At 37.0% G+C, this 19,727-nt stretch overlaps 2 protein-coding genes across 3 annotated transcripts; one reads left to right on the top strand and one right to left on the bottom strand.

Moving 5' to 3' along the window:
* The first annotated feature begins 1,714 nt into the window (after positions 1 to 1,714).
* LOC122020658 (transcription factor RAX2-like) lies at positions 1,715 to 2,697 on the top strand. Its single transcript, XM_042578666.1, has 3 exons — positions 1,715 to 1,915; positions 1,993 to 2,122; positions 2,193 to 2,697. The coding sequence occupies exons 1-3, from the start codon at positions 1,738 to 1,740 to the stop codon at positions 2,524 to 2,526; spliced, it is 642 nt and encodes a 213-aa protein (XP_042434600.1). The 5' UTR covers positions 1,715 to 1,737; the 3' UTR covers positions 2,527 to 2,697.
* Positions 2,698 to 3,980: 1,283 nt separating this feature from the next.
* On the bottom strand, positions 3,981 to 19,436 carry LOC122019967 (FAD synthase-like). 2 transcript variants are annotated; one of them, XM_042577636.1, is made up of 17 exons: positions 19,347 to 19,436; positions 18,976 to 19,213; positions 18,281 to 18,326; positions 18,036 to 18,205; positions 17,757 to 17,874; positions 17,516 to 17,598; positions 17,361 to 17,420; positions 16,943 to 17,188; positions 8,657 to 8,753; positions 8,077 to 8,127; positions 7,894 to 7,974; positions 6,719 to 6,790; positions 6,176 to 6,238; positions 5,184 to 5,330; positions 4,860 to 4,917; positions 4,657 to 4,709; positions 3,981 to 4,526 (listed from the first exon to the last, which is right to left on the bottom strand). In XM_042577636.1, exons 2-17 carry the CDS (start codon positions 19,074 to 19,076, stop codon positions 4,443 to 4,445), a joined length of 1,530 nt encoding a protein of 509 aa, XP_042433570.1. In that variant the 5' UTR covers positions 19,077 to 19,213; positions 19,347 to 19,436; the 3' UTR covers positions 3,981 to 4,442. The 2 variants fall into 2 exon arrangements, with proteins under 2 accessions (XP_042433570.1, XP_042433569.1); XM_042577635.1 differs by having other exon boundaries at positions 18,976 to 19,389.
* Between the last annotated feature and the right edge of the window lie 291 nt (positions 19,437 to 19,727).

Raw genomic sequence — 19,727 nt, 5'->3', positions numbered from 1 at the left:
GAGAGAGCTTTCATTGTCATGCTTGGTTTTTTATTTCTCTTTGTTTGGTAGCTCCTCCATTTTGGTGTTTTCTAGCCTTGGTTCCAAAGCCTTCTCTTGTCCCAGAAACCAATGCTACACCATGGATAATAAGAATTATGTTTGATCTAAAGCACCTTAACCTTTTTTTTCCCTAAGATATATTTCTAATCCCCATTTAGTCTAAACATTGATTATGGAACAATTGATCATATTAATGAATGGTAAGGTGTACCTAAGGTCACAGATTTCCTCGAACCAGTCGATGGTTGAACCTGACTTTTGACCGATTCAATCGAAAAATTGAAGTCCTTCCATTTGCCACCGCCAAAGACATGCTACTGCAAAGGAAACCAACAGTATGGTAATCAGACTATTTTTTGGCATTTTGTGCCTTCGAAGATTCCATGAGCCCTAAACTTGTGAATCAATGTCCTCATGGTGGTCATTTTACAAGCTTTGATGTCTAATACTCAACAAAGTCATGGCTAGATATGTATCAATCATTGGTGGCAGTCACAATCCTGCTGTAGATCTAAAACTCTTGATGGTATTTCTCTTCTTGATTGATTAAATGATGTGGACAGAGTTCATTATTGTATTTTAGAGATTATAAGAGTACTTTCTTAGTCATTTCCTATGTCTTATTGATATTGAATAGTCTTCACCAAACACTGAGGAAAGCAGCAGCTGGAAAATTTATTGGCAGTCATCTTCCTTTAAAACAATTATAATGTGTGGAAGATACAAATATGCAATGAATCAAATAGATAGTTTAATTGTACAATAAAGAGGTTTTACCAAACAGAAGAGCTTCCTATTTTATGTACTAGTTTAGCTATATATCCGATGAGGAATGGTGTTTGTGGAACGAGAATTAGGCATTCTTAGTGACTCGATGGAAGTCTAGATAGTTTGAAAACATAAAACAGGATGAGTTAGGAACGCGTTCAATAAGGTCACACTCCGACAATCGAGTAAACATTTTTATAAGATGTGTAATTACAACATACAATCGGTAGACACAAAAATGATGATGCAGTTATCGATGTTATGTATTATTCATTTGGAAAATATGTGGATCGGATCGATAGAGTACTTACAATAACAACATGGCAAATAGGGCTTTATCATAGTCTACTACTTTCTTCTTCCTTTTGCCTCTACATCAAAGAAGCTTTCTATTCAGATGACGCCTTTCACAAGTAACTAAAATTTTTTTTTGTGCTAAAGTAATTGGTAAGTCCATTTCATCTACATTGTTGCATCATCCAATAGTGATAGATAACTAAGTAAAGATATATTATGATTTATGAAAGTGACCAACAATTAATAAATGATCAGAACATGAATTCACAGCCTAGGTCTAGGCTACTGACAGAACACATACATCATCAAGCATTAGGTTTGGCAGATCATACATCATCTAATTGTTTCTTATTTAATGTCTATTGCTGTAGGGGTGGCAACCCTAGACAGAGGCCTTAGACTCAAAGCTCTGCATGGTACATGCACATCATGGACTAGACCAACCTAACAGGAGCACTGACTTCCTTGCCATAGCCAGGACTTTTTGTTATAGTAAACTGCACGCAATGGAGGAGAAAGCCAAAAGAAGGTGAATAGATGACCTGATGTAGGGTCTCCTAAAGTACATGAGCAGTTCGATAAACTTGATTGAAACTAGACAGGGTTCTCTCTCTATATAGCATTGTGCCAATGTCTCCTTGCTTGCGGCAACTAATATTGTTAACTCAAAGCATGGGGAGGGCTCCTTGTTGTGACAAGGCCAACGTGAAGAGAGGCCCCTGGTCTCCTGAGGAAGACAAGCAACTGAAGGAGTTCATAGAGAGGCATGGCACCGGAGGAAATTGGATCGCGCTGCCTCAGAAGGCTGGTGAGGAAAGTACTGCACTACTTCATGATTAGTTCCATATCCATCGATTGAATGAATGCTTTGTGACTGTGGAACAGGTCTGAGGAGGTGTGGGAAGAGTTGCAGGCTCAGGTGGCTGAACTACCTGAGACCGAACATAAAGCTTGGAGATTTCAATGAGGATGAAGACAGGATCATCTGTGGCCTGGTCGCTGCCATTGGAAGCAGGTGATGATGATTCAGCTGGAGGTTTCTTTTGTTTTTTGAGCAAAATATAAACCGAGTTGATAAAGTGCAGATGGTCGATCATTGCGGCTCATTTTCCGGGAAGGACCGACAACGACATCAAGAACTACTGGAACACCAAGCTGAAGAAGAAGCTGCTTGGGCTAACAACAAAACACACGAAGAAGCCTCAGCAGCTGTCACTGTTGTTGCCTTCAACCTTGTCGTCAGTAGCAGCACCAGCAGTGGCAGACTTGGAAGGTATTCCGATTCCTCGATGCCCGCTGAGCTCCTTCACAAGCTTAGGCCACCAAAATGGTGGCCTGGTCAGGTTTGAAGAGTTTCAGTGCGACGGGATGTATGGGACTGGGGAAGCGTCATGGGTTTCGTCTCTGTACCATTGCTGACTGTAGTGACAAGAAATAGCAGTGACAAGGTGGTGGTGGTTGTGTTAAGTCTGGTCCTGATGGCATCCAGTGAACTCTTCATCGTTCAGAGATTTACTGAACATGTGGAGCCTGGTGCCCTTTTTCTGTCATCGAGTGGTAGAAACGAACAGAGATGATTGTTGAGCTCCACTTCTTTAGCTTATTTACTCTAGTCGAGCGCTAGTGGAGAGGATGAGGGGGGGTTCATGTGGTGGAAAGGACTTTGAGTGTCACCGGCGAGGGCTTAGCAGTGGCGAATGAACGTGAAATGAAGGCTGGGCTTGTGAGGGCTCAAATGGCATGGAGGGGAGGTTTGAACGCAACTTCAGATGGTGATGACTAAATAAATGGTGATGGAAGTTCTTCAGGAGGATAAATAGAGCTTAAAACAACATTCGTTTAGGCAGACTGTTAGTATATATAACTCTATGGCTTTCGACATAATATGATTTATAGGAAACAAGAACAAACCCCAACAAGTGAAGATTTCATCTTAGAAGGAATAACTATACCAACAGAGAGATTTAAGAGAAACTATGAGATAATTAATGTGCAATCGATAAATGCATCTAGATGGCCACAAGTGGAATGATCAAAGCTTCTCTAAATCGTGGTGTAAACTTGGTAAATGAAGGTATCTCTCTTCGGTTCATCGTGAAAATTGAGAGGCATGTCTAAGGTTAAGTTTTAGGCTCATCAGCATAGCACTAGTTCTCATTGAAGGCTAGAAAAGTTGAATACCATCTAGTCTCCTGATATCTTGGCAGGCTATCAGTAAACTTGGCCCTCTCACATTTCAGTGACTTGACAAAGAGTTCGAATGGATCCAAATTGATCAAAAGAGGACCCACCTGTTTTGAACATTCAAATTGATAGCTATCTAGGCAAGGGCAAGAACAGCTTCGATTGCAAGTAATAACTACTGAGATCACAAACTGACATCACAAGTCTAAACGTTAATCTCAAACTACAACCCTAAGTTCAGTAAGGAATGTGAAAAACCATCTAAAATGAATTGTCAAAGAGATTCTCGTCTCAAAGGAATAAAGCCTGAAGTTACTCTTATTGAGTCTATGTTCTTCTCGTCAAGCATAGTATCCAATGGCACAAAAACATCTGTGAATGAGGCCAACGACAAGTGATCTCAGATGTCACATTCACATGTCGAAAACAAGATGAGGAGCTTGAAACAAGAGGAGAAACTTGACTAGGCAAAGTATGAAGTTACACTTATCGAGTCTATAGTCTTCGGGTCAGGCAATAGTATCCAGTGGTACAAAAAAAAATTGTGGGCAAGGCCAAGAACAAGTGACCTAGATGTCATTATCGTATATCAAAAACAAGAAGAGGAGCTCGAAACAAGAGGAAAAACCTTACCAAGCAGTGACCGCTTGCTCCCCTTTCTCCTGCAAAATGTGATCTGGCCGGTGCCATTCCCAAAACCCAAAAAAGAGTAGATGATACACATTTTGATGAAATGGTTGAACACTCTGCCACAGCAGAAGAATCATGTCTTTTGGCTGTACAAAGAATTAACAGATAAGCAAGAGACGACATTGCAACCTGATCCAAAAGTCATTTGAGTTAACTTATGACAATTTCTTCATGATGCTCTTAATCGTGTATACATACGAGCTAATAATCTTGTATACATATGGGCGATTTAGCTTGAACTTTGGTGGTTTAATCAGTGAGCTTCCAAAGTTTTTAGGATGTGCAGCTTAACTGGTACTTTCTGCCAAAGAAACTGCAGCGATTGCTTCTTCAAATGGGAAAAGGTAGTTGGGCAGAGGAAGCCTTTAGAAGAAACTGATATCGATATTTAATCAAGATCAGCTTCTAACACCAACTTTGGGTGGTCATGACCTCTGGAAGTTAAACTTTAACCAAGTATATCAGTCACACTTGTGTTCAAAGAAAGCTCCAGGTGGGAAACTACTGGACAGTTTCTTGACAGCCAATTCAAGTCTAGACTTGTCCTAGAGAAAATGTTAAGGGAGCATATTAGGAGTTTCATGTTCGCAGAGAAAGTTAGAAATGCGTGTTTTATTAAATGGCAGTAAAACAAAACAAAGACGGATATTATTTATTGATGCTTAAAGAACTCACCTTCCCGATGAAATTTATTATGGAAGGTGTGACACGGGACATGCGATGGCATCCTATATTTCACAGTGATGAATAATCAATAGGGATACAAGAAATTATATTATTGATTGAAAGCTCTGTATGATAAACATTTAAGCAGCAGCAGCAGTTCCTGCTTGGAAACTTGATATGGTTCACTTATGTGGAAAAGTTCTGGCCCTTACCTATGTAAATATCTGAGAATTCAAGGCACAGCTGCGACATGGTCTGAGCAATTTCAACCTGCAAAATACAGAACAGTAATGTTTGAGAGTTTGTTAGCAAAATAAAATATTGAGAAAATACATCTAGTAGAAATTGTAATTTACTAAACAAATTTAAAATGTACTATGGTCCAAACATTAGTATGCCACCATAAAGTATTGCTTGTACCAACACTAATTAGCATTCGGGGCAGATCACATCCGTCGCACATGGTACAGTTAAGTAATTTCAAATGACTAAGGAGCGGAGAGAGGGAACCATTTAAACATAAGATGGAGATTTACATCAGAAAGTGTGGTGCTAAGATGCTTCAATGTGAATGGTGCCAGTTGCACTAATGGCACATTAGGTAATTCGAAAAGACAATCCCATTGAGTTTCCAATTCACATATATTTGTTGCAGAAAGAATAATAACGTTGTGACATTTGATCTGCAAAGAAAGAAGCAACACAGATCAGGCACAAAGAAAGTTCCTCATCAATCAGGAAAACTCTTAGATAGTATTCAAAAAGACTACTGGCTTGTTGCCATTTCAATGCAAGCAAACTCTCAAATGTACTCCATGCATTGTGCACCAGAGACAGACTAAGAAATTATTCAAACCCAACACAATGTAATTAAAGTTATTAACTTCTTGTTTTGAAAAAATACCAGTAACTTTAGGCATTTGCTCCTTGAATTATTACTTTAAAGATATAGCATTGATTTGACCCTAACTTCACAAATTCTGGATCCACCACGATTGTGCACCAGATAATTCAGTTTCCGTGCTCATTTGTTACACACCTCCCTTTAACCAACTTCCTTTCAAATTTATACAATCTAATATTACATGTTCAAACTGACATCAGCTTGAGAACTTTAAAGATGTTCACATTAAACCTCTTAGCTGAGTTTGTCTGTCTGTTTCCAAAAGCAATAAAGAGATTCACAAGCAACCCAAGACAGTAGTTAATAAATGTTCTTTTTTGCGCCTAGTTTCAAGTAAATAGAGGTTAAGAGTTGAGACCTTTAAAAATATTCACATTATGCATATTAGGTGAGTTATTCTGTTTCTTTTCAAAAATGATAAAGAGATTAACATGCAAACTAAGACATTAGTTCATAGATGTTCATTTTGCTCCTTGTGTCAAGTACACACAGGGTAAACTATTAAATGCATATCAAATATAATAGGAGTTAAAAACAACAAGTGACAGACAATCTGTTTATTCAACATAAATTAATTAATTAAACATAGAAAAACAAAATATTCAGAGAATATGCCAAGCATACCAATGGAAGAGGAAGGTTTTTGTGATGCAATAATTCTGTTATACCTTCAGGCAATAAAGCCATCTGAGAAAGTAAGAAAAAGCAGAGTCAGAATGTCAGCATTTAGAATTTAGAAATAAACATTAGGTGCACTATCAAATATAATTCATTCTGCACATAAATGGTGGATCTCTATATTAAATGGTAATGCCTTGCCTTGAAGAATATCAATATGCAATAAAACTTGTATAAATGTATACGAAACATTTTTCAGTCACATATGATGCTATTATAATGACCTTAACTAAGATACCATCTCTCATATTAGTTGGAGCATATACATAGGCATGGTTCCCCTCAGACACAGAGTATCATCCAATTCAATCAACAATAAATTCAAACCAAAAAAGGACTTCAGAAACAGCAACAGACAACCTGTTTGCAGCATACCAAGTTTAGTAAAGGACTTCTATGTTGCTGTGCATGCAAATGGCCTTACCATTACTTAATAGATATTAACAGAAATGACAGAAAACATGCAAAAGCCAAATATTTATTTATTACCTCATTCCTGTCCCCAATGCAGTGCTGTCCTATAAGATGCCTGAGGTACTCCTCAAACTCTTCATCAGGAGCCTGGAAACAAAGTACAGATAATTCGTAAGAAATATATTGCCTTAGGCTATATGCAAAATAACAAAGATCAATGTCCTGCAAATTGACTGGACCTCTGAGAAAGTAGGCCTAACTATTACACTGAATATAAAACTGATTAGAGTAAAATCCAGACTAAAAAGAATGCAATTAATGTTTTCACTTTTCAGTAGTCATAAATAAAACTGCAAAGCTTTGGAAAGAAAGGCTCATAATGAGGGCTCAGACAGAATGAAAGGAGATGAATATTTCATCTCTTCATTCATAGAACTCAACATAGCATTGTTTAGTTTGGCAGGTCCATAGTTGATGCGTAGTCTAAAATGGTTGTGGAGACATATCATCATTTATCAATTATTTAGTAAAACTAAACTTAGGACATGGTTGTAACAATCATTAAAGTTTTAGGACTCACTTTATACACATTGAAGCTTGGGAAACAATTTGGAATTGTCCTCTAGTGGAAAGAATTAGTCATGTAGCATGGTCAACCAAAAAAATTTGAAAATGCCTTATACAAGTATCAATATCCAAAAATCATCCAAAATAAGGAAATCATTTGAGATTGTTTCTTAAGTAAAAGCAATGTATCTACAAAAGCATGTGATGGATATTGTACTAAACAAATGTTGACGAGTATAACAAACATTTATAATAACTTGTTATTAGTTCTAGTTAGAACCTAATTGTGGATTCTTAACTGCAACATATGATATTCTTCACTATTTAAAGCAAACTCTCATACATAAATAGGATATGTAAAAGCACTAGATCCCTTTGCATTTAGATTTCTCCAAGTACATATGGCTACTAGAAGCCTAACATCAGGTATAGGACATGGCATATGTACCATGTAGATTCTAGAGTTCACCAAAACTTCACCACTTGAAGCAAGATACTGTGGTTTTTCAGTTGCAGATTGCATTATGACTGTGATTTATTGACAAAAAAAAAAGACAAAATAAACTTGTGAAGGCAGGATTTTTTTTTCATAAAGCATATTGCAACATTATATGCTGGATTAGATAATCCAAGTTTAAACCATGAAATATTTTGGTTGAAACCCAAATCCCACATCAACTAACCAGCCGAACTCCAAAAGCTTTTGCTACACCTGCTAGTGAAACATCAGAACTCATAGGGCCAAACCCTCCAAACAGGAAGACCTGTAAATAGATGTTCAAAGATCAAATGTGTATGAACTGCGGTAAAAATATTAGAACTTCAGAGATTAAGAACTTAGATAACTGAAGGTCACTGAAAGAAACCATGTCATTTGTAGACTTCCTCTGTTCCACTTCTTCAGCCACAGAATCAATCTGGATGAACAAAAGAGGTCACGATATACTCTAATTGAGAATGGAAAAAAAAATACTAGGAAAAATTTGAAAGTTCTTTGTGGTAGCATATATCTAGCATAAAATCATTTACAAGAAAAATTTATGAAAACTAGCAAGCACAGTTGAACATAGTTGAAAGCTTTAGCCTATAACTATCACAGTGTAATTGCAACAGATGCAAACAAATAAAAAAGTGAAGATTTAAGAATAATTTGAAGATAAATTTCATCTTCATAGCAAAGAACAAAGCATAAATCAGACCAGAAAACAAGCTTCCAAAGCCATGGACCATGCTGGTTGTAACAGTTCAAGGAGAAAAATATAAGATTAATCCTCATCAGTGAAAATCTCACGGTATTCAATAAAAGTAAATTTTTGTTGCAACTGTTTAAATTGAAGACAATATACAAATTATGAATATTGGAAGAAAAGATAGGAAAAGATCATATTATCTGCATAATTTGAGTTAAAGTATAGAGATAGTTATTATTGCATAAATTTGTCTCACTTCATTCTGAACAACTGCTATACGAGTTGTTTGCCATCCAATAGCATTTAACTTTTTGCACAGTGCCCCACTCAGCTTGTCCTCTGTAGTGCCAAATCTGAAATAAATGTGCATCAAGAATAATGAATGCCCCTTTAGCCATAAAAAGAACTGTTGAATGCCAAAAGCTAATGTTTATGATGAATCAATTAGCAAAATCAGTAAACGAGTAAAAGAAAATGGAAAAAAAAAACTCTCCAAAATATGTCTGGATAATGTTAGATATACGAGGAATACGATCCAGTGGGTGAGAGTAACTAGCATTTGTTTGGCTACGTGACCACTATAGCTCAAGCATTCATTCTAGAAAAGTGAACACCCATCTTCTTGGAAGAGGATAAGGGAAAACATAGTATAAAGGAGAAGGAATAATTTGTGATTAAATTTGTTCAGAATCATTGTTGCAAAGCATTATAACCACCTCCAAAAGTCTTGGTTGAACTCTCATGAACTCAGTCAAAAATATTCTTTATAAATTTATTGCAATTTTCCCCTTACGGGAAGCTCTTTTCACTCACCCAAGCCCTTCAAGGGTTGTGCTTCAGGGAGAAACCAACAACTCCATGTTTATATAGCGAAAGGGAAATTGAAGGCAGTAATATTCAAAAGGTTCACATTGAACATTATTATTGTTTAACATAAACAAAAAAGGCTTTTTGTCCCAAATATCAACTAAAAAAAAATCTAGTGATCCTTGAATCGCCCTTGCAAATAATACAAGTCATCCATCACAGAATCCTCCACCGGACATTGTAATTTTCTGGACAAGTTGTTGTTGAAACTCCGTGATAGTTTTGATGTGATCAACCAAGTTAAAGTTAGGTCCCGTTATGTTTGAACCTTGTGTCTAAATGTGCAAGAGCTTAGGAACACAAGAAGTCGAGCAGAAGACACAATTAGTGAGAAGGATGGCACGGGAAGGGAGCCGACGGGCTCAGTGCATCCGAGGGACGAGGTGCTACAGAAGAGTACACTGGTGGACGAGAAGGGCGTGCGAAACGTTCTGAGGGACGAGAAGCGAGAGCGGAAGCCTGCTCGAGGAGAAGACAGGGAAATGGGTTCGGGTGAGCCTTATCCCGGATGGCCACGATCACCCAAGCGATCGAAGCAGCAGAAGAGCAAAAGGTGGTTGTAAGTGCTGCTGGAGGCGCCTTCAAAGGGAGTTGAAGGCGCCTCCGCACCTTCACTGTTGAAGGTGCCTTCCATGGCTGGAAGGCATCTTCGATGAAGGGTACGAAGGTGCCTTCCAGCCCTATGGAAGGCGTCTTTGACTAGGTTGATATTGACGTTGCCAAAGGATAAAGCTTTATCCTTTGGCACCTAGCTAGAGGCGTCTTCAAGCCTGTTGAAGGTACCTTCCAGCCACGAATAACTTTTCCCAAGGGCTATAAAAAGACCCCTGGACCTAGGAAATAGAGATCAACTCTTGTAATCATTTCCTAGCAACTGTTTGAACTTTTCAATGAGTGTAAGAGGCATATCCGCCTTCAACGAAGGAGATTTTTATTGCGCTTTCACTTGTCTTGGATTAACAATCATTTAGGTTATAACCAAGTAAACCTTGTGCCTCTTCTTTCAAGTCGTTATTTTAACTTATCATTATTGTCGCTTTTAATTAGAGTAGAAAGAACGAGAACGGCGTTTGTTTTATTTCGACAAGCAATTCACCTCTTCTTGTTGGCCCCTACCTGGTCCAAGAAGTGGTATCAGAGCCAGAACGCCTCAAAAGGACTAACCATCGACTGAAGCACCGAAACGATGGTCGGACCGACAATTTACCCACCAAAATTCGAGGGAGAATTTGCGTTTTGGAAGAAAAGCATAGAGGTATTTTTTAAAACCGATTTTGAATTATTGTTAATATTAAAATATGGATTTGTAGCACCGAAAGAAAATGAGGAGTATCAATGGACCAAAAAGGAGCAAGCAGATTTCGTGGCAAATGGATGAGCCGAATTCCATCTACTGAGCGTGCTACCTCTGCAAGAAGTCAACAGAATCGGCACCTACGAATCAGCAATGGAACTTTGGGGAAAATTCCTGGAACTACATGAATGTCCGTCCAAAGCCAAACTCGCAAAACGGGACCTACTCCAGAATCAAATAAGCAATCTCCGAATGGAAGAAGGAAAATCGGTTGCTCAACTACATAGAAGAATTAAGGAGCTAATTACTAGCTTAACGAACCTTGGAAAAACGGTAACCAATCGAGACACGCTAAGGTATGCTTTAAATGCGTTCCCGAGAACACCGGAATGGACATCTATAGTAGACTCCTACTATATCTCTAAAGATCTCGAGGTGAGTACTTTAGAAAATCTTTTCTCCACTTTCGAATTACACGAATCTCGATGTGCAGGACAAAGAAAGAGACCGAGTCAGAACAATGCCCTAAAGGCAAGAACGGACGATCCAAACTCTGAAGAGTCAATTGATGAAGACAAAATGACTTTAATAGTAAGGAGATTTAATAAGTTTATTCGATTTAATAAGCTTAAATCGCAGACGAAAAAGGATTATTAAAACAAAAGGAAGGTCCGATGCTACAACTGCAACGAAGAAGGACACATCAAGGATGAATGTCCTAAACTAAAGAAGAAGGAGAAAGATAAGGGCAACAAACCAAAATACAAGAACTTGAAGACCACATGGGATGAATCATCATCCTCTGAGTCCGAGATCGAGGCCTTCTCTGGACTAGTCCTAATGGCAAACTATCAAACAGAAGATGAAAGCAGCTCAGAAATGAGCATCGATGAAGAGGGAGGATTATCAGAAGAAAGTCGCGATGAAAGGGGAGCATCAGATCACGAGATAAGTGAGGTACATGCACTATCTCCCGAACAGTCTTCTAATTTTATCAAAATGCTTTCTAAAAATTTGTACAAATTAGAAAAAGAAAATATTGATTTAAAAAAATAATTAGCTAATGCATGTCCTCTAGAATTGTATGATAATCTAAAATTAGAAAACGAAAAATTAAAGATAGAAATCAAAAAATTGAAAAATGACCATGCATGCTTGAATTTGAATAATTGTCAAAAATAAAAAATTAGAAATCATGATAGGATAAACTAGTATTTACGATTTCCCATGGTCAAATTAGAAAGATCCCCAAAAAGTTATATACCTCCAAAATTTCTAATTAATCCAGTAGATAGGAACCTATATTAGTTCCAAAGTCATGCTTAGACTAAAATTTTAAAAAAAAACAAGGTTAAAATATCAAAAAGGAAATTAAATATTAATTTCTTTAAAAGACTTTGTCTAAGAAAGTGGTTGTTGTTCTAATATCCAAGAAGGTCTAGTGCATCGCCAGAAGCCAATTATTGAATTTAATACTTAATTGACTAACTGTTAAACGATTTACTGTCATAATCATTTAACAGGTTTTTTTAGGATTAGTTGAGTTTTTAGAATTGACAAAATGTTTTTTTTTAAACTCTTTCTTGTCGAATACAAAGTATGACTTTATTGAAATTTCTTTTAAGTCCCCTAAAAATTTATTTCAAACTTTCTAACTTTTTATGTTATTTTCCTATTTTTTGATGTGATCAAAGGAGGAATAGATATAAATTTAGGGGGAGATTTTAAAATTTTGGATTTTAACTTTAACATTTTAAATTTTACAAATTTTGAATTTTGCAACATTATACTTAATGTTCCAAAAATGTTATTATTACAATTTTTTTACAATAATTTTATTGCATTTTTTTATCTTAACTTGAACTTGGGTTGATGTACATCAAAAAGGGGGAAATTGTTGAAATCCCATGGTAGTTTTGATGTGATCAACCAAGTTAAAGTTAGATCCTGTTATGTTTGAACCTTGTGTCTAAGTGTGCAGGAGTTTAGGAACACAAGAAGTCGAGCAGAAGACGCAGCTAGCGAGAAGGATGGCACGGGAAGGGAGCGATGGGCTCGATGCATCCGAGGGACAAGGTGCCAATGTAAGAGTACACCAGTGAACGAGAAGGATGTGCACGACGTTCCGAGGGATGAGAAGCCGGAGCGGAAGCCTGCTCGAGGAGAAGACCGGGAAATGGGCTCGGGTGAGCCCTATCCCAGATGGCCACGATCACACAGGCGATCGGAGCAGCAGAAGAGCAAAAGGTGGCTGTAAGTGCTGCTGGAGGCGCCTTTAAAGGGAGTTGAAGGCGCCTCCGCACGCCTCCGCACCTTCACTATGGAAGGTACCTTCGATGAAGGGTACGAAGGCGCCTTCGATAAAGGGTACGAAGGCGCCTTCGATGAAGGGTACGAAGGCGCCTTCGATGAAGGGTACGAAGGCGCCTTCGATGAATAGTACGAAGGCGCCTTCGATGAACAGTACGAAGGCGCCTTTTAGCTCTATGGAAGGCGCCTTCGACCAGGCTGATATTGGCGTTGCCAAAGGATAAAACTTTATCCTTTGGCGCCTTGCTGGAGGCGCCTTCCAGCCTGTTGGAGGTGCCTTCTAGCCACGGATAACTTTTCCCAGGGGTTATAAAAAGACCCCTGGACCTAGGAAATAGAGATCAACTCTTGTAATCATTTCCTATCAACTATCTGAGTTTTTCAACGAGTGTAAGAGGCTTCTCCGCCTTCAACGAAGAAGATTTTTATTGCGCTTGCACTTCCCTTGGATTAACAACCATCTAGGTTGTAACCAAGTAAATCTTGTGCCTCTTCTTTCTAGTGGTTATTTTAACTTATCATGATGACCGGTCATGGCCGGTCCCAAGCCCGGATAAAGGAGGAGGGTTGCGTTAGGTTGCCAGCCAGCGTCAAACTATGGCAAATATTCAATGAATGAATCCATTAAACTATTGTGCTAATGCTAGGTTGTTCCCCGGAAGGAACGCGTTACAGGGTCCGACTGTAACGTCTCGGCAAGGACCGCTACATCACCAGAATTCGGGTGTAGTGATAAATATGCAAGAGTTCGCGTTACAGGGTCCGACTGTAACGTCTCAGCAAGGACCGCTACATCTCCATGAGAACTTGGGTGTAGTGTTAAATAGGCAAAAGTTCTCACACCGTAGGTTAGATAAGAACAAATATGATAGGAAAACTAATAATCTAAGATTTGGAACATGGAATATAGGAACTCTCACTGGTAAATCAATGGAGGTAGTAGATATGATGATTAGGAGAAAAATTAGTATTTTGTGTGTACAAGAGACAAAACGGATAGGCGAGAAGGCAAAGATGATAGAGAACTCGGGTTTTAAGTTATGGTACACTGGAAAGAGTAAAGCAAGAAATGGAGTGGGTATCATTGTAGATAATTTGTTAAAAGATGAAGTTGTAGGAGTAGTTAGAAAAGGAGATAGAATTATAGCCCTTAAGATAATAGTGGCGAAAGAAACTATGAACATAATTAGCGTATATGCACCACAAGTAGGATTAGATAAAGCTACCAAATCAAGGTTTTGGGAGGACTTAGATGAAATATTACAAAATATTCCACCAAGTGAAATGATTTTAATAGGAGGTGATCTAAATGGGCATGTCGGAGTGAAAAATGAGGAATATGAGAGAGTACATAGGAGTTATGGGTTTGGAACGAGGAATGAGGAAGGAAAAACTATATTAGATTTTGCGATAGCATATGACCTTATATTAGCTAATACGTTTTTTAAGAAAAGAGAAGAACATTTAGTCACATTCAAAAGTGAGAATAATAAATCGCAAATTGACTTTCTTATGGTTAGGAAGAAGGATAGAAAGATTTGTAAAGATTGCAAAGTCATCCCTGGAGAAAGCTTAACTACCCAACATAGGGTAGTAGTGTTGGATATACGCCTGAAACATAGTATCAATAGAAAGAAAATATATACAATTCCTAGAATTAAGTGGTGGAAGTTAAAGGATGGAAAACAAAATATATTTAAGGAGAAGGTAGTATTGGGATATTAGATGACTACACGTGGATAAGATGATATCAAAGTTGAAAATAGTAGCTAAGAGTGTACTCGGTGAGTCAAAGGGACATGCACCACTAAGTAAAGAATCTTGGTGGTGGAATGAGAAAGTACAAGAGAAAGTGAAGGAAAAACGAATAGCTTATAAGGAATTATATATTTGTAAGAACGAGAAAAACTTAAGAAAATATACAATAGCCAAGAAAGAAGCTGAAAAGAAAGTAATGAGCGAGTAAAAACAATTGATGGTGGAACAAGAAAATATAAAAGAAATAGGAAAGAAAAATGAATTACAGAGCAGCCAAAAAAAAAAAAAGAGACCAAGAATAAATTAGCGGGGCCAAAAAAGAAACTTTTAAAGACTTATATCAATAGTTGGATAAAAAAGGAGAAAAAGACATTTATAAAGTAGGTAAAATCTTACACAAATAAGATGCATTAGTAGAATTCAAATTTTAAAAGTAGAATAAATTTTAAATGGGATGCAAAATGAAAATATAGTTAAATAGATAATATTTCGGAAGTACCTAGGAAGGAGGGTATTAAATGGCTGATATTGAAAACAAAAAAAAATTGATTAGTGGAAGATAAGTACTCTAGTCCCAGTATAAAAATAAATAATACGTACAAAACTATGTAAATTATAAGGGCATTAAGTCAACAAGTCATACCGTGAAACTTTATAAAAGAATGATAGAAAAAAGACTAAGAAGACCATGGTGATCGAAAATCAATTTGAGTTCATACAAAGTCGACAATAGAAATTACACATCTTAAACAATTGATTTAAAAATATTAGAGAAAAAGCAAGACTTAACCTAGAAAAAAATTATGATAGTCTGAGGAAAATTATATAAATAATTATATAAAAAAAGTGTTAGTATAGTGTATTAAAATAATTAAGGGTATATATGAGGATGCAATGACAAAAAAGTCTCCGAACAATTAACCAAAGTGTTTTCTATAAAGATAGAATTACATCAAAGCTCAACTTAAGTCTATCTATTTATACTAATCATGAATGAACTCAATTGACACATTCAAGACATAATATAATAGTGCGTGTTGTTTGCAAATGAATATTTTTTGACTAATCATGAACGTGAAGGAGAAATCTAAGCTAGAATACCTTGGAGGAAACTGTTTACAAAGAATTTTAATTTAGTAGATTAAAGACATGAATGAGTAAATACTTAATTTAAAATATTAGAAGTGAAAGTTGTTAAGATTAGGAGAATGAGTACAGAAGATTTAGAATTTAAATCATTTTACAAAATGATGGAGGGATTGAGAGAGACGTCTTACATAGAATACAAGCAGGATGGGTGAAATGGAGGGGAGCGTCGGGTGTTTTATGTGACCGTAAAGTACCTCTTAAACTTAAAGGTAAGTTCTATAAAATCGCGGTTAGACCTGCTATGTTATATGGAGCTGAATATTGGGCTATAACTCGAACACATGAGCATAAGATGAGAGTTGCAGAGATGAGGATGTTAAGGTGAATGTGTGGGCATACGAAGATGGACAAAATAAGGAATGAGAGCATTAGAGAGAAAGTCGGAGTTGCATCTATTGAGGACAAACTTCGAGAGACACGTTTAAGATGGTACGGACATGTACTTAGACGACCAATAAATGCTCCAGTTAGGCGATGTGAAACTATGATAAACATGCATATCAAACGAGGAAAAGGAAGACCAAAAAAGACTTGGTTAGCAACAATAAAACAAGATAAAATTTATTTAAATATAGATGATGATATAATAGGAGATAGAGCTCAATGGCGTAAAAGGATTCATACAGCCGACCCCACCTAGTGGGAAAAGACTTGATTGTTGTTGTTGTATTATTGTTGCTTTTAAATAGAGTCGAAAGAGCGGGAAAGATGTTTGTTTTATTTCGACAGACAATTCACCCCCCTCTTCCTGGACACCTACCTGGTCCAAGAGTTGTTTCCTAGTAGGTCAATCTGTAATAAAAAATGGAAAAAGAACTATGATTTCCCTTATTGTTGTCATAGTAGTTTTAAAAGGTAACTCATTAGTATAAATTATAAACACAAAAAATATGAAATCTTTCACAATTTATAGACCTTTTTATCTGTAAGAGATTGCTCCACTTGTTAATAGCATGAAAATGGGCCATCATTGGAGAGTAGACAACTAGGTTAATAATAAAATACAAAGATAAAGTAATACTGCAAAATAGAAAATGGTACAAAAATTTGGAAGAATGTAGGTAAAAAGATCCTACAAAGTTTTATCCAGAAGATACACAATATTTGTTTAAAATTTTTATCAGTAGATTATATAAAGGGTATGACATCCAAGAAATGACTTACAGAATCTCATCACCTACGATGATAATTGATGCCTTGAAGGAACCATTCAGAGAAATGCCAATCACACCATTGTTTAGAGAAGCATTATCACATTTAAGAGCTAACTTCTTGTTTCTTCCAGCTCTTTCTAACCTTCCATCAGAGAGCATATATGCAGGTTTAAAATTATTTTTCGTGCTTGATGAATCAGCAATGCTTAACAATGCATTTGGAACTGTGTCGTATATGCTCCCAATTGATGTATATCTAAACAATCATAGAACTTACAAGGTTTAATACTGATGAAATTAAACAATGTAAGTAGTATCACAAAATGACAATGACACAAACTATTATGAATTTAAATTAAGATATGAATGGCACCATAATGGAACAACATTGGGAAGCAAATGACAGCATCAAACAATTAGTGGCTTACCCTTGATCATAGAGACTGCAGTACTTAACCTTGGAAGTTAAAAGGAAAGCCCAAACATCCCTGACAATGACAAATTGAAGGGATGAAAAGACTTAAATAACAATCTAAATATCTTCAATTGGTATATTAGTTAACAAGTATATCCAAAAATTAACCTGTATGACCAGTCCAAGATAGGGTTCACCCTCATGAAAGGAGGCCATCCAATTGAACTAGGGGAAAATTGCTCCTGTCCAACCTGTGAGGCGAAATAAAGTAAAAGATGTAAACTCTCATCTGCACCAAGAGCAAATTAATAACTTAGAAAAAAAAATCCCATTTTACTGCAAATTTGAATAACTTGGATAAAAAAAACACAATGTACTGCAACTTTCTGTAATTTACTGCAAAACATACTGCATTAGGATCGCCAATCCTGGTTCCAAGAAAAATAGCTTTAGTAGGTTTTTCCTTCAAAAGAGCCTCTAGGCCAGACTTGAAATCTGAGTGGATACTTTCCAGTTGCAAGTTGTAACTAAGAAAAAGAAAAAAGAAAAAAGAAAAAAGAAACAGAAGTGGAGTAAATAAACCCATAGTTTCAGATACAAGGCATGCTTAAAAGTTGGAGTATCATTAACTTCAAAAGACAAACAAGGCCTTGCATGAGAAAGTAAAAGTGCGAAAGTGCATTCTTACTCAGCAGCAGTTTCATAAGTAAAGGAATTAATCTCAGGGAAAGCACATGGACTCTCAAAATATATGGTCCGAATTGGACACTTGTGTGCATCATCTGAAAGATGGTGATTTGAACATTCTGATTTTCCTTGATGCAAATAATAGCCAGCTCGCAGCAAATGAAGCAATACCTGCAATGACAAAACAATTGAACAAGTGTTAAAATGTGATACAAGCATAACAAAGACAGGTATGAAAGTCTGTACCGTTGAGTCCTTTCCCCCATTAAAACTAAAGGCGACCTGCTCAAATCTGTTAAGAATTTTTTGAACTGTTACTATAACTTATTTTCGGAATAACAAAGTAAAGAATCATATGCCAAACTTGCAGTCATGATCAAAGAAGCAACACGGCAACTGCAACACTCTGAGATGCAATGACAATGTCAACACTTTTGATATGCAATTTTTGCTACAATGAATTGTGAATATTTACAAAGGTTCCATGACTGAAAATCAATCAGGTCAGTAACAACATGTCAGCACCATCCTGAATTAATCAATCTGTTTAAATTAAACTATACAGTTTAAAATAAGCAGTAATTCACCCCCTTTCTAAGCCAAGACAAAATGACGAACAAGGAAAGCCGTAAGAATAATCGACCTACCTAGCACCTAAGCTCTAAAACTGTAGTTCAGTGATGTAACTACTAGGGCGAAGAAGAAACACAAAGGAGTACTGCAAATTCAGGTTGAAAATGCAACTGACGCAGGAAAAGGTTCCCCTTGGTCAAGACTGAACAACCTATTCCAGCAACAAATTTATTTTTAACCAAGATTTGGATCGCAGCGCAAAACTACAAACCATAAAGAAATCCAATGCCAACCACAACAAAATCAAAAAGCAAACAAATATGCAAAAATCACCCAACATACTAAACGGCGGAGGTTAGGAATCTGACTCGTAGAGCGCAAAAGCCCTCTGAATCACGTAGACGGCGTTCTGGTACTTTGTCTGCAGCCGCCGATCGGTGCTTTCCCTGATGGCCCTATCGATCTCCATCGCTTCACTGCGGCACCAACACCAGCTCCACGGGAACCGTTTCCGTCGGAGTCGCTGAGTATTACTCCCAAGAGGACCGCGTAAGAATCAGATGGTGAGGTGCGGGCGGCGTGCAGCGATTGCGTGCGCTCGTGCGACTGCGAGAGAGAGAAACAAAAGAGAAACTTATCAGGGGAGATGATTGGTGGGCGTACGCCGTGAAGATCATCGACGAGCGTTCGTCGATCCGCTCGCCCTCGCTTTCGGCAGAGAATCGATTAGGAATTTTACCGCAGCCGAAAAAGATCTTGCGTTTACTTGCATTCTGACTCTTCAACGATTACGTTTACGCCTTTAGATTAGTGGCTGTTTTGGGGATCGAGATTTCATCGCGCGCATATATGGACGTAAAAGCCCTTTTCTGTTGCTAAATAACTTTTTGCTATTTATAGAATATTTTCTCAATCATTAATTAACCCGCTCCCTCTGGTGACAGTCAATTATCATCTTATTATAAAATATTTTTAATTTTTTTTATTAATAAAATATCCTCTGAATGTTTGGGATGGGCAACATCTTTTTGCTCTAAATAATAATTTAGAAAATTAAAATAAATATGTTAAATAAATTATAATGGGCAATTTCGTCTTAAAAAAATTAACGATCCAATAA

The sequence above is a fragment of the Zingiber officinale genome, chromosome 9A (assembly GCF_018446385.1).
Source record: "Zingiber officinale cultivar Zhangliang chromosome 9A, Zo_v1.1, whole genome shotgun sequence".
In the NCBI taxonomy this organism is placed as follows: domain Eukaryota; kingdom Viridiplantae; phylum Streptophyta; class Magnoliopsida; order Zingiberales; family Zingiberaceae; genus Zingiber; species Zingiber officinale.
This window is presented reverse-complemented; position numbering and strand designations above follow the sequence as displayed.

Coding starts and splice junctions, on each gene's coding strand:
- LOC122020658 (XM_042578666.1), top strand. CDS start 1,738: ATGTCTCCTTGCTTGCGGCAACTAATATTGTTAACTCAAAGCATGGGG. Junction 1,916..1,992: donor CGCGCTGCCTCAGAAGGCTG/GTGAGGAAAGTA, acceptor ACTGTGGAACAG/GTCTGAGGAGGTGTGGGAAG. Junction 2,123..2,192: donor GTCGCTGCCATTGGAAGCAG/GTGATGATGATT, acceptor GATAAAGTGCAG/ATGGTCGATCATTGCGGCTC.
- LOC122019967 (XM_042577636.1), bottom strand. CDS start 19,076: ATGGAGATCGATAGGGCCATCAGGGAAAGCACCGATCGGCGGCTGCAG. Junction 17,875..18,035: donor ACTTATGAAACTGCTGCTGA/GTAAGAATGCAC, acceptor TCTTTTTCTTAG/TTACAACTTGCAACTGGAAA. Junction 8,128..8,656: donor TAGCAGTTGTTCAGAATGAA/GTGAGACAAATT, acceptor TTGTTCATCCAG/ATTGATTCTGTGGCTGAAGA.